The following is a 13,742-nucleotide window of genomic DNA, read 5'->3' as shown; positions in this document are numbered from 1 at the left end:
GTCTACTGTGTAGATGGTCTACTGTGTAGATGGTCTACTGTGTAGATGGTCTACTGTGTAGATGGTGTACTGTGTAGATGGTCTACTGTGTAGATGGTCTACTGTGTAGATGGTCTACTGTGTAGATGGTGTACTGTGTAGATGGTCTACTGTGTAGATGGTCTACTGTGTAGATGGTCTACTGTGTAGATGGTGTACTGTGTAGATGGTCTACTGTGTAGATGGTCTACTGTGTAGATGGTGTACTGTGTAGATGGTGTACTGTGTAGATGGTCTACTGTGTAGATGGTGTACTGTGTAGATGGTCTACTGTGTAGATGGTCTACTGTGTAGATGGTGTACTGTGTAGATGGTGTACTGTGTAGATGGTCTACTGTGTACATGGTCTACTGTGTAGATGGTCTACTGTGTAGATGGTCTACTGTGTAGATGGTGTACTGTGTAGATGGTCTACTGTGTAGATGGTCTACTGTGTAGATGGTCTACTGTGTAGATGGTGTACTGTGTAGATGGTGTACTGTGTAGATGGTCTACTGTGTAGATGGTGTACTGTGTAGATGGTCTACTGTGTAGATGGTCTACTGTGTAGATGGTGTACTGTGTAGATGGTCTACTGTGTAGATGGTGTACTGTGTAGATGGTGTACTGTGTAGATGGTGTACTGTGTAGATGGTCTACTGTGTAGATGGTCTACTGTGTACATGGTCTACTGTGTAGATGGTCTACTGTGTAGATGGTCTACTGTGTAGATGGTGTACTGTGTACATGGTCTACTGTGTAGATGGTCTACTGTGTAGATGGTGTACTGTGTAGATGGTCTACTGTGTAGATGGTCTACTGTGTAGATGGTGTACTGTGTAGATGGTGTACTGTGTAGATGGTGTACTGTGTAGATGGTCTACTGTGTACATGGTCTACTGTGTAGATGGTCTACTGTGTAGATGGTCTACTGTGTAGATGGTGTACTGTGTAGATGGTCTACTGTGTAGATGGTCTACTGTGTAGATGGTCTACTGTGTAGATGGTGTACTGTGTAGATGGTGTACTGTGTAGATGGTCTACTGTGTAGATGGTGTACTGTGTAGATGGTCTACTGTGTAGATGGTCTACTGTGTAGATGGTGTACTGTGTAGATGGTGTACTGTGTAGATGGTCTACTGTGTAGATGGTGTACTGTGTAGATGGTCTACTGTGTAGATGGTCTACTGTGTAGATGGTCTACTGTGTAGATGTCTATTGTGTAGATGGTGTACTGTGTAGTCTAACTTAAGCTTGATATTTATTTATTTTCTGAACCACTTCAAAAAGAAGTCTATCTATCTATCTATCTATCTATCTATCTATCTATCTATCTATCTATCTATCTATCTATCTATCTATCTATCTATCTATCTATCTATCTATCTATCTATCTATCTATCTATCGATTGGGAGTCCCATAGGGCGGCACACAATTGGCTCAGCGTCGTCCGTGCACGCACGCACGCACGCACGCACACACACACACACACACACACACACACACACACACACATAAAGACAGTCAGTATACACAGTTTGACACAGTGATTTAGTTGGTGTAATTGGAACAAGGAGTAGCCTGAAGACAGAGTGTGAATATGAGGACAGGGTCAGTCTGCATGGGGGATTGGGAGAGGTTTGGGAGAGGGTTGGGAGGGGATTGGGAGGGGGTTGGGAGGGGATTGGGAGAGGGTTTGGAGGGGGTTGGGAGGGGATTGGGAGAGGGTTGGGAGAGGGTTGGGAGAGGGTTGGGAGGGGGTTGGGAGGGGGTTGGGAGAGGGTTGGGAGGGGGTTGGGAGAGGGTTGGGAGGGGGTTGGGAGAGGGGCAGCAGGGTTTAGGGTTAGTTTCTTTACATGCTGTAGGAAGAGGAATGTGAATACATTGTGGTACTTATAATATTTACTGTGAGCAGTAATGTATCGGGAGATGTTGTACTGTATGTATCGTCCCACACAATCCATGTCCACCTATCTAGTTTTTCTGATCAGATGGACAGAGTTGTTGTTTATTTAAGCAAATATCAGTGAACGTTCTGTAGTTAACTCATTTCTACCGCTGTGTTATAATCATGGAGAGAGAGAGGACCAGGACAAGGCCATAGAGCAGACAACCAACGCTACCTACTACTGCCCCAAAGACATGGAACCATAGAACGAAGGCACGAGAGACAGAGTGATAGAGAGACATGGAGAGAAGGGAGGGGGGGTAGAGATACAGGGAGAAAAAGAGGGGGGGGGAGATAGAGAGACAGGGAGGGAAAGAGGGCGAGAGGGGGATCCCCCAGGGTTAATTAAATCTCTGTTCTCTGTCAGTGTGGTTATCTCCTTCTTTCTCTGAGTCTCAGCTCCAGGCTGACAGGCCTCTCTCTCTCTCTCTCTCTCTCTCTCTCTCTCTCTCTCTCTTGCTCAGCAGTGCATTATGGGAAAGAGAGTTCCTAAACACAGAGGGTCACACAGAATCGCAAAATATTGCCAGCTGCCACAAACGTTTGTGGAGATTGCATTCATGATCAACACTGTGCATGTCAGCTCAACCATACATTACCTTTAAAAGTAGAAGCACTAATGTTCTGTGTATGACCGCCATTGTCACCATCGTCATTGATGTTATCGTCTCCATCAGCAACATTATCATCATCACCATCATTATCACCATCATCACCATCACCTTCATTACCACCATCATCACCTTCATTACCACCATCATCACCATCACCTTCATTACCACCATCATCACCTTCATTACCACCATCATCACCATCACCTTCATTACCACCATCATCACCACCATCATCACCGTCATTACAACCATCATCACCATCACCTTCATTACCACCATCATCACCATCACCTTCATTATCACCATCATCATCATCACCTTCATTACCACCACCATCATCATCACCTTCATTACCACCATCATCACCATCATCACCACCATCATCACCTTCATTACCACCATCATCACCATCACCTTCATTACCACCATCATCATCATCACCTTCATTATCACCATCATCACCACCATCATCACCACCATCATCTTCATTACCACCATCATCATCATCACCTTCATTATCACCATCATCACCACCATCATTACCACCATCATCACCGCCACCTTCATTACCACCATCATCACCGTCACCTTCATTACCACCATCAACACCATCACCTTCATTACCACCATCATCATCATCACCTTCATTATCACCATCATCACCACCATCATCACCATCACCTTCATTACCACCATCATCATCATCACCTTCATTACCACCATCATCACCATCACCTTCATTACCACCATCATCATCATCACCTTCATTACCACCATCATCACCATCATCACCTTCATTACCACCATCATCACCATCATTACCACCACCATCACCTTCATTACCACCATCATCATCATCACCATCATTACCATCATTACCACCATCACCATCATCATCACCATCACCATCACCATCATTACCACCATCATCATCATCACCATCATTACCATCATTACCACCATCATCATCATCATCATCACCACCATCATCACCATCACCATCATTACCACCATCATCACCATCATCACCATTACCACCACCATTACCACCATCATGACCATCACCATCACCATCATGACCTTTGATGTTGAACACTCTTGAAACATCACAGCGTGTAGCAGTGTCAGCTCAGTGAAAAGTCCTTGTTTGAAAGGAGCCCTCAACACAAACAACATGACACTAGACACGAACAATGGCTATGTACGTCCCAATTGGGAACCTATATCCTTTATAGTACACTACTTTTGACCAGAACCCAATGGTGTGGTCAAAAGTAGTGCACTATGGAACAAGGTGCCATTTAGGACGCAGGCAGTGTTGATTCTGGAGTCCTCTTCTTTCTTCCTTTGTGATGCAATCCCCAGACATGTTTTCTCCTAAAGAACATTTTATTATTTTTATTAACGAGTTTTGCCTTAATTAGCGAATAGGGTTGTTTTATCAATGATCCAAGAAAAGAACAGCCCAATGGAAGACTAACAGAGAGAGAGTGAGAGAGAGAGTGTATGTGTGTGTGAGTGAGAGAGAGAGTGAGAGAGAGAGTATGTGTGTGTGAGAGAGAGAGATGTCTCTATTCCTTTGAAACTTCTGTGAGTGTAATGTTTACTGTTCATTTTTTATTGTTTATTTCATTTTTCTTTATTATCTTTTTCACTTGCTTGGCAAGTGTGTTAACATATGTTTCCCATGCCAATAAAGCCATTTAATTGAGAGAGAGAGAGACAGAGAGAAATAGAGAGAAAGAAATAGAGAGATTGATCGAGAAAGTGAAAGAAAGAGAGAGAGAGAGAGGGGAGAAAGAGAGAGAGAGTGTGATTTGAGATACATTTTTCATTTTATTTGTTTTAATTAATGAACCACCTGCAAAAAATGTCAAATTACCTGATGATGCAAACATGTGAAAACATGGCTGTTAATACTTTGTTTCTCCTCCTGCTGGTACAGTATGTTCCTTATGTCACTGTATTTAAAAAAATTAAAACATTTAATTCGGCAAGTCAGTTAAGAACAAATTCTTATTTACAATGACTGCCTAACCCGGATGATGCTGGGTCAATAGTGAGCGGCCCTATGGGACTCCCAATCATGGCCGGTTGTGATACAGATTGGAATCGAACCAGGGTCTGTAGTGACGCCTCTTGCACTGAGATGCAGTGCCTTAGACCGCTACACCAGTCGGGAGCCCAATGGGGCTACCGTATATGTTAGTGTGTTTACACATTTGTGTAGAGTAAAGATCATTTGTCATGCTATCTCTCATGAACACACACACATACTCACATGCTTAACCATGTCTTTATCTTTGTCTCTGTGACAGTGTGGACTGTGAGGTTCTCTCAGGAGCCAGCAGACCAGTCTGTTGTTCTGGGGGGGCGGGTGGTTCTGTCCTGTGTCGTCTTCAACTACAGCGGCATCGTACAGTGGACCAAGGATGGACTAGCACTGGGCATCGGAGAGGGCCTCAAGGGTGAGAGCACACACACACACACACACACACACACACACACACACACACACACACACACACACACACACACACACACACACACACGAGTACACACATACGCTCGCAAGGATGTCCGCATACACATACACACACACATATACATGAATTGTGCTCCTTGGCGTTCACCTCTCTGATGGTTGCTATGCTGCTGGTTCTGATGGTTGCTATGCTGCTGGTAGGTAGAGGCAGGCAGAGATGATGTAATCTAGACCAATACTTTTGTCCCCTTTGGAATCCAAATCGATGATGTCATAATTCAAGGGTGCTTCCAGACTTGTGGTCTGCCATCTAGTGTTTGGAATGGCCCTTGTATATGATGTTATGAGAGACTGTTTCTCTATGTGAATGGAAATGTGTGTTCGTTTTCTCAGATGTATAATGTGCTGCTATCTTCATAGATCTTCATTTAAATGTATTTATTTTCTACGTCTCAGTGTGACCCAGGTACCGTGTGCTGCAGGTGTACAGTATCTCTCTCTCTGTCTCTCTCTGTCCTCTCCTGGCCCAGGTACCGTGTGCTGCAGGGGTACAGTATCTCTCTCTCTCTGTCTCTCTCTGTCCTAGCCTGGCCCAGGTATCGTGTTCTGCAGGTGTACAGTATCTCTCTCTCTCTGTCCTAGCCTGGCCCAGGTACCGTGTGCTGCAGGTGTACAGTATCTCTCTCTCTGTCTCTCTCTGTCCTCTCCTGGCCCAGGTACCGTGTGCTGCAGGGGTACAGTCCTAGCCTGGCCCAGGTACCGTGTGCTGCAGGTGTACAGTATCTCTCTCTGTCTCTCTCTGTCCTCTCCTGGCCCAGGTACCGTGTGCTGCAGGTGTACAGTATCTCTCTCTGTCTCTCTCTGTCCTAGCCTGGCCCAGGTATCGTGTTCTGCAGGTGTACAGTATCTCTCTCTCTCTGTTCTAGCCTGGCCCAGGTACCGTGTGCTGCAGGTGTACAGTATCTCTCTCACTCTGTCTCTCTCTGTCCTAGCCTGGCCCAGGTATCGTGTGCTGCAGGTGTACAGTATCTCTCTCTCTCTGTCCTAGCCTGGCCCAGGTATCGTGTGCTGCAGGTGTACAGTATCTCTCTCTCTCTGTCTCTCTCTGTCCTAGCCTGGCCCAGGTATCGTGTGCTGCAGGTGTACAGTATCTCTCTCTCTGTGTCTCTCTGTCCTAGCCTGGCCCAGGTACCGTGTGCTGCAGGTGTACAGTATCTCTCTCTCTGTGTCTCTCTGTCCTAGCCTGGCCCAGGTATCGTGTGCTGCAGGTGTACAATATCTCTCTCTCTCTGTTCTAGCCTGGCCCAGGTACCGTGTGCTGCAGGTGTACAGTATCTCTCTCTCTGTCTCTCTCTGTCCTCTCCTGGCCCAGGTACCGTGTGCTGCAGGGGTACAGTATCTCTCTCTCTGTCTCTCTCTGTCCTAGGCTGGCCCAGGTATCGTGTTCTGCAGGTGTACAGTATCTCTCTCTCTCTGTTCTAGCCTGGCCCAGGTACCGTGTGCTGCAGGTGTACAGTATCTCTCTCACTTTGTCTCTCTCTGTCCTAGCCTGGCCCAGGTATCGTGTGCTGCAGGTGTACAGTATCTCTCTCTCTGTGTCTCTCTGTCCTAGCCTGGCCCAGGTATCGTGTGCTGCAGGTGTACAGTATCTCTCTCTCTCTGTCTCTCTCTGTCCTAGCCTGGCCCAGGTACCGTGTGCTGCAGGTGTACAGTATCTCTCTCTCTGTCTCTCTCTGTCCTCTCCTGGCCCAGGTACCGTGTGCTGCAGGGGTACAGTATCTCTCTCTCTGTCTCTCTCTGTCCTAGGCTGGCCCAGGTATCGTGTTCTGCAGGTGTACAGTATCTCTCTCTCTCTGTTCTAGCCTGGCCCAGGTACCGTGTGCTGCAGGTGTACAGTATCTCTCTCACTCTGTCTCTCTCTGTCCTAGCCTGGCCCAGGTATCGTGTGCTGCAGGTGTACAGTATCTCTCTCTCTGTGTCTCTCTGTCCTAGCCTGGCCCAGGTATCGTGTGCTGCAGGTGTACAGTATCTCTCTCTCTCTGTCTCTCTCTGTCCTAGCCTGGCCCAGGTATCGTGTGCTGCAGGTGTACAGTATCTCTCTCTCTGTGTCTCTCTGTCCTAGCCTGGCCCAGGTACCGTGTGCTGCAGGTGTACAGTATCTCTCTCTCTGTGTCTCTCTGTCCTAGCCTGGCCCAGGTATCGTGTGCTGCAGGTGTACAATATCTCTCTCTCTCTGTTCTAGCCTGGCCCAGGTACCGTGTGCTGCAGGTGTACAGTATCTCTCTCTCTGTGTCTCTCTGTCCTAGCCTGGCCCAGGTACCGTGTGCTGCAGGTGTACAGTATCTCTCTCTCTGTGTCTCTCTGTCCTAGCCTGGCCCAGGTATCGTGTGCTGCAGGTGTACAATATCTCTCTCTCTCTGTTCTAGCCTGGCCCAGGTACCGTGTGCTGCAGGTGTACAGTATCTCTCTCTCTGTGTCTCTCTGTCCTAGCCTGGCCCAGGTACCGTGTGCTGCGGGTGATAGACGTGGGCCAGTACAACCTGGAGATCTCTGCCGCTGCGCTGTCTGATGACTCCCTGTATGAGTGCCAGGCCACGGAGGCTGCCCTGCGCTCCCGGAGAGCCAAACTCACCATCCTCAGTGAGTCTCTATCTGTGTGTCCACTGCAGTGTGTGACTGTGTGTCCACTGCAGTGTGTGACTGTGTGTCCACTGCAGTGTGTGACTGTGTGTTCACTGCAGTGTGTGACTGTGTGTCCACTGCAGTGTCTATCTGTGTGTCCACTGCAGTGTGTGACTGTGTGTCCACTGCAGTGTGTGACTGTGTGTGTCAACTGCAGTGTGTGACTGTGTGTCCACTGCAGTGTGTGACTGTGTGTCCACAGCAGTGTGTGACTGTGTGTGTCAACTGCAGTGTGTGACAGTGTGTGTCAACTGCAGTGTGTGACTGTGTGTCCACTGCAGTGTGTGACTGTGTGTGTCCACTGCAGTGTGTGACTGTGTGTGTCAACTGCAGTGTGTGACTGTGTGTGTCCACTGCAGTGTGTGACAGTGTGTCCACTGCAGTGTGTGACTGTGTGTCCACTGTAGTGTGTGACTGTGTGTCCACAGCAGTGTGTGACTGTGTGTGTCCACTCCAGTGTGTGACTGTGTGTCCACTGTAGTGTGTGACTGTGTGTCCACAGCAGTGTGTGACTGTGTGTCCACAGCAGTGTGTGACTGTGTGTCCACTGCAGTGTGTGACTGTGTGTGTCCACTGCAGTGTGTGACTGTGTGTGTCAACTGCAGTGTGTGACAGTGTGTCCACTGCAGTGTGTGACTGTGTGTCCACTGCAGTGTGTGACTGTGTGTGTCAACTGCAGTGTGTGACTGTGTGTGTCCACTGCAGTGTGTGACTGTGTGTCCACTGCAGTGTGTGACTGTGTGTCCACTGTAGTGTGTGACTGTGTGTGTCCACTGCAGTGTGTGACTGTGTGTGTCAACTGCAGTGTGTGACTGTGTGTGTCCACTGCAGTGTGTGACAGTGTGTCCACTGCAGTGTGTGACTGTGTGTCCACTGTAGTGTGTGACTGTGTGTCCACAGCAGTGTGTGACTGTGTGTGTCCACTCCAGTGTGTGACTGTGTGTCCACTGTAGTGTGTGACTGTGTGTCCACAGCAGTGTGTGACTGTGTGTCCACTGCAGTGTGTGACTGTGTGTGTCAACTGCAGTGTGTGACTGTGTGTGTCCACTCCAGTGTGTGACTGTGTGTGTCAACTGCAGTGTGTGACTGTGTGTGTCAACTGCAGTGTGTGACTGTGTGTGTCAACTGCAGTGTGTGACTGTGTGTGTCAACTGCAGTGTGTGACTGTGTGTGTCAACTGCAGTGTGTGACTGTGTGTGTCAACTGCAGTGTGTGACTGTGTGTGTCAACTGCAGTGTGTGACTGTGTGTGTCAACTGCAGTGTGTGACTGTGTGTGTCAACTGCAGTGTGTGACTGTGTGTGTCAACTGCAGTGTGTGACTGTGTGTGTCAAGAGTGAGTGTCTGTCCAGTGTGTGACTGTGTATTATTATGTGGAGTGTGTGTATCTAGTGCAGTCTGTGAGTGTGTGTGTCCAGTGCAGTGTGTGACTGTACAGTATGTCTGTTGTTGTGTATATGCAGAGTGTGTGTTCATCTCTGTGTGTGTGTTGTAGTGTATACGCGGTGTGTGTGTATTCATCGACGTGTGTGTTTTATTGTGTTGTCCTACAGTCCCTCCTGATGACCCAGTGATCGAGGGCTTTCCAGAGATCCTGCTGAGAGCCAATGGCTCGTACAACCTGAGCTGTGTGTCCCGCGGGGCCAAGCCACTGGCCCTCATCGAGTGGCAGCGGGATGGGGTGGCCCTGGAGGGAGCTTTTAGTTCCACTGTGAGTCACACACAGATATGCTCACCGCTGCATGTTGCCATAGTTGATGTTTTATCACTAAATACACCTTTTGCCGGCTCCACCCTGTCCTCCCTCTCATTGTCTCTCCCCCTCTGTCTACCCCATCCTCCCCCTCTCTCTCTCCCTCTCCCCGCTCTCTCTCTCCCTCTCCCCCTCTTTCTCTCCCTCTCTCCCCCTCTCTCTACCCCATCCTCCCCCCCTCCCTCTCCTTCCCTCCCCTCTCTCTCTCTCCCTCTCCCCCTCTCTCTCTCCCTCTCCCCGCTCTCTCTCTCCCTCTCCCCCCTCTTTCTCTCCCTTTCCCCCCTCTATCTCCCTCTCACTCCCAGGAGGTTCTCCCAGACAGAAAGAGAGTGACGACACGGAGCTTCCTACCCATCATCCCAGAGGACAAAGACACGGGACGCAACTTTACCTGTGTGGCCAGCAACCGGGCTGTCCCCATGGGAAAACGCACCACCGTCACCCTCAACGTCCACCGTAAGTGTGTGTGTGTGTGTGTGTGTGTGTGTGTGTGTGTGTGTGTGTGTGTGTGTGTGTGTGTGTGTGTGTGTGGTGGGAGGTGGGGGGGTGTGTATGTTAATAGTTTTAAGGTATGAGTGTGTGACTGTGTTTCAGGTTTATTTAATCCCTCCATCTTCCTCCCTCTCCTCTCCCTCCCTCCCTCCCTCCCTCCCTCCCTCCCTCCCTCCCTCCCTCCCTCCCTCCTGCAGACCCCCCCAAGGTGAACCTATCCATGGAGCCCCAGTCTGTCCTGGAGGGAGAGAGAGTCACCTTCACCTGCCAGGCCACCGCCAACCCCCCCATCATGGGCATCCGGTCAGTGGGAGTCTGTTGGATAAGTGTGTTTATTAGGTGGTATTCAGTAGTGTGTTTGCTGGGGGGTATTCAGTAGTGTGTTTGATGGGGGGTATTCAGTAGTGTGTTTTATGGGGGGTATTCAGTAGTGTGTTTGATGGGGGGTATTCAGTAGTGTGTTTTATGGGGGGTATTCAGTAGTGTGTTTTATGGGGGGTATTCAGTAGTGTGTTCGATGGATGGTATTCAGTAGTGTGTTTGCTAGGTGGTATTCAGTAGTGTGTTTGATGGGGGATATTCAGTAGTGTGTTTTATGGGGGGTATTCAGTAGTGTGTTTTATGGGGGGTATTCAGTAGTGTGTTTTATGGGGGGTATTCAGTAGTGTGTTCGATGGATGGTATTCAGTAGTGTGTTTGATGGATGGTATTCAGTAGTGTGTTTGATGGATGGTATTCAGTAGTGTGTTTGCTAGGTGGTATTCAGTAGTGTGTTTGATGGGGGTATTCAGTAGTGTGTTTGATGGATGGTATTCAGTAGTGTGTTTGCTAGGTGGTATTCAGTAGTGTGTTTGATGGATGGTATTCAGTAGTGTGTTTGCTAGGTGGTATTCAGTAGTGTGTTTGCTAGGTGGTATTCAGTAGTGTGTTTGCTAGGTGGTATTCAGTAGTGTGTTTGATGGGGGTATTCAGTAGTGTGTTTGATGGATGGTATTCAGTAGTGTGTTTGCTAGGTGGTATTCAGTAGTGTGTTTGATGGGGGTATTCAGTAGTGTGTTTGATGGATGGTATTCAGTAGTGTGTTTGCTAGGTGGTATTCAGTAGTGTGTTTGATGGGGGTATTCAGTAGTGTGTTTGCTAGGTGGTATTCAGTAGTGTGTTTGATGGGGTATTCAGTAGTGTGTTTGATGGATGGTATTCAGTAGTGTGTTTGCTAGGTGGTATTCAGTAGTGTGTTTGATGGGGGTATTCAGTAGTGTGTTTGATGGATGGTATTCAGTAGTGTGTTTGCTAGGTGGTATTCAGTAGTGTGTTTGATGGATGGTATTCAGTAGTGTGTTTGCTAGGTGGTATTCAGTAGTGTGTTTGCTGGGTGATGTTCAGTAGTGTGTTTGCTGGGTGATGTTCAGTAGTGTGTTTGCTAGGTGGTATTCAGTAGTGTGTTTGCTGGGTGATGTTCAGTAGTGTGTTTGCTGGGTGATGTTCAGTAGTGTGTTTGCTGGGTGATGTTCAGTAGTGTGTTTGCTGGGTGATGTTCAGTAGTGTGTTTGCTAGGTGGTATTCAGTAGTGTGTTTGCTGGGTGATGTTCAGTAGTGTGTTTGCTGGGTGATGTTCAGTAGTGTGTTTGCTGGGTGATGTTCAGTAGTGTGTTTGCTGGGTGATGTTCAGTAGTGTGTTTGCTGGGTGATGTTCAGTAGTGTGTTTGCTGGGTGATGTTCAGTAGTGTGTTTGCTGGGTGATGTTCAGTAGTGTGTTTGCTGGGTGATGTTCAGTAGTGTGCACTGTAGCAGCAAAACATAACAAAATACTTTGCAACAGAATACCAAAAACAAGCATTTCCTATTGGACAAGTTCAAGTAGTCCCTCCCCATTTCAGTTAGTCTTCTTCTATTTGGTGTCTAGTGAATACTACCTGTGATAGTGTGTCTGTTGGTGTGTCTGTTGGTGTGTCTGTTGGTGTGTTTGTTGGTGTGTCTGTTAATGTGTGTCTAGTGAATACTACCTGTGATAGTGTGCCTGTTGGTGTGTCTGTTAGTGTGTCTGTTAGTGTGTCTGATAGTGTGTCTGTTAGCGTGTCTGTTAGTGTGTCTGATAGTGTGTCTGTTAGCGTGTCTGTTAGTGTGTCTGATAGTGTGTCTGTTAGCGTGTCTGTTGGTGTGTCTGATAGTGTGTCTGTTAGTGTGTCTGATAGTGTGTCTGATAGTGTGTCTGTTGGTGTGTCTGTTAGTGTGTCTGATAGGGTGTCTGTTGTTGTGTCTGTTAGTGTGTCTGTTAGTGTGTCTGATAGTGTGTCTGTTAGTGTGTCTGTTAGTGTGTCTGTTAGTGTGCCTGTTAGTGTGTCTGTTAGTGTGTCTGTTAGTGTGTCTGTTAGTGTGTCTGATAGTGTGTCTGTTAGTGTGTCTGTTAGTGTGTCTGATAGTGTGTCTGTTAGTGTGTCTGTTAGTGTGTCTGTTAGTGTGTCTGTTAGTGTGTCTGATAGTGTGTCTGTTAGCGTGTCTGTTAGTGTGTCTGATAGTGTGTCTGTTAGCGTGTCTGTTGGTGTGTCTGATAGTGTGTCTGTTAGTGTGTGTCTATGATATTGTGAACGTATAAGATCAGTATGTGTTGATGAGACTGTTCCACCTGTGTGTCTCTCTCAGGTGGGCGAAGGGTGGTGTTCTCCTGGAGGGGATGAGAGACAGTGTGTTTGTGACCACAGCAGACCATTCCTTCCACACCGAGCCTGTCTCCTGCTCAGTCTTTAACGCTGTGGGACACACCAACCTCAGCATCCTGGTCAACGTACACTGTGAGTCTGACCATTAGATAGATGTGATTGTCCTCCGAAGAGGAAATTCATTTCCACATGCATTTACATGTGAAGACCAACATCACCCAGACATGACATTTCTAGTTCCATACCTCCAGATAAACAGGCAGGAGACTGAGACAGCAGAGCATATTAGTCTGTCTGTTTGTCTGCTTTCTTGTCTACTGTGTCTGTCTTTCTGTCCGTCCGTCAGTTCGTCTGTCTGTATACCTGTCTGCCTGTGTCTTCCTACTACTGCATCACAGGAGGTTGGTGGCACCTTAATTGGGGAGGACGGGCTCGTGGTAATGGCTGGAGCTGGATAGGTGGAATGGTATCAAACACATCAAACACACGGTTTCCATGGTTTCCATGTAGTTGATGCCATTCCATTCACTCAGTTCCAGACATTATTATGAGCCTTTCTCCCCTCAGCAGCCTCCACTGTACAGTATCAATCATTTTACCTGCAAACAGCAGTTGTGCTGCTCCTGGCTCATCCTCAGGTGAGGTCCCCTCTTCGTTAGGTGTTTCGACGATTCTCACTACACCTTCCGAAGGGTGTGATGATTGCGTTGATCAGGCCCGAACTGAGCCAGGTGGCTTAACCACTGCTCCTCCCTCTTCAGCCACAGCCAATGGGATGCTCTCTCTACCTCCTGCCCAGCTCTGCGATCTTCTTCCTCTGTGTTCCTTTTACTCTGAGGATACCTCTTGCCCCGACCTCCACTGGCAGGCCTTCCATTCCCTTGTCTGTACAGCGCCTGGTACTTCCTCAAGCCTCTCCTCCCATGGAACCGTCAGCTCGAGCATTATGCTGTTCTTTATGCTCCTCAGCCAGATCAACAGATCTACGGTGCATTCAGAAAGTATTCAGACCCGTTGACTTTATCCACATTTTGTTACGTTACAGCTTTATTCTGAAACGGATTAAATCGTTTGTTATTTTCCCTCACACACC

General features: G+C 47.9%; 1 protein-coding gene across 2 annotated transcripts in view; it reads left to right on the top strand.

The window, feature by feature from the left end:
- Window positions 1-13,742, top strand: part of LOC139550212 (kin of IRRE-like protein 1) — a 76,105-nt gene that overhangs the window by 40,099 nt on the left and 22,264 nt on the right. For both annotated transcript variants that reach the window (XM_071360930.1, XM_071360929.1), the window contains exons 2-7: window positions 4,900-5,049; window positions 7,557-7,706; window positions 9,301-9,458; window positions 9,806-9,956; window positions 10,190-10,295; window positions 12,633-12,781. In XM_071360930.1, the coding sequence (XP_071217031.1) occupies window positions 4,900-5,049; window positions 7,557-7,706; window positions 9,301-9,458; window positions 9,806-9,956; window positions 10,190-10,295; window positions 12,633-12,781 (864 nt within the window). The remainder of the gene's footprint in view (window positions 1-4,899; window positions 5,050-7,556; window positions 7,707-9,300; window positions 9,459-9,805; window positions 9,957-10,189; window positions 10,296-12,632; window positions 12,782-13,742) is intronic.

The sequence above is a fragment of the Salvelinus alpinus genome, chromosome 23, assembly GCF_045679555.1.
Source record: "Salvelinus alpinus chromosome 23, SLU_Salpinus.1, whole genome shotgun sequence".
In the NCBI taxonomy this organism is placed as follows: domain Eukaryota; kingdom Metazoa; phylum Chordata; class Actinopteri; order Salmoniformes; family Salmonidae; genus Salvelinus; species Salvelinus alpinus.
This window is presented reverse-complemented; position numbering and strand designations above follow the sequence as displayed.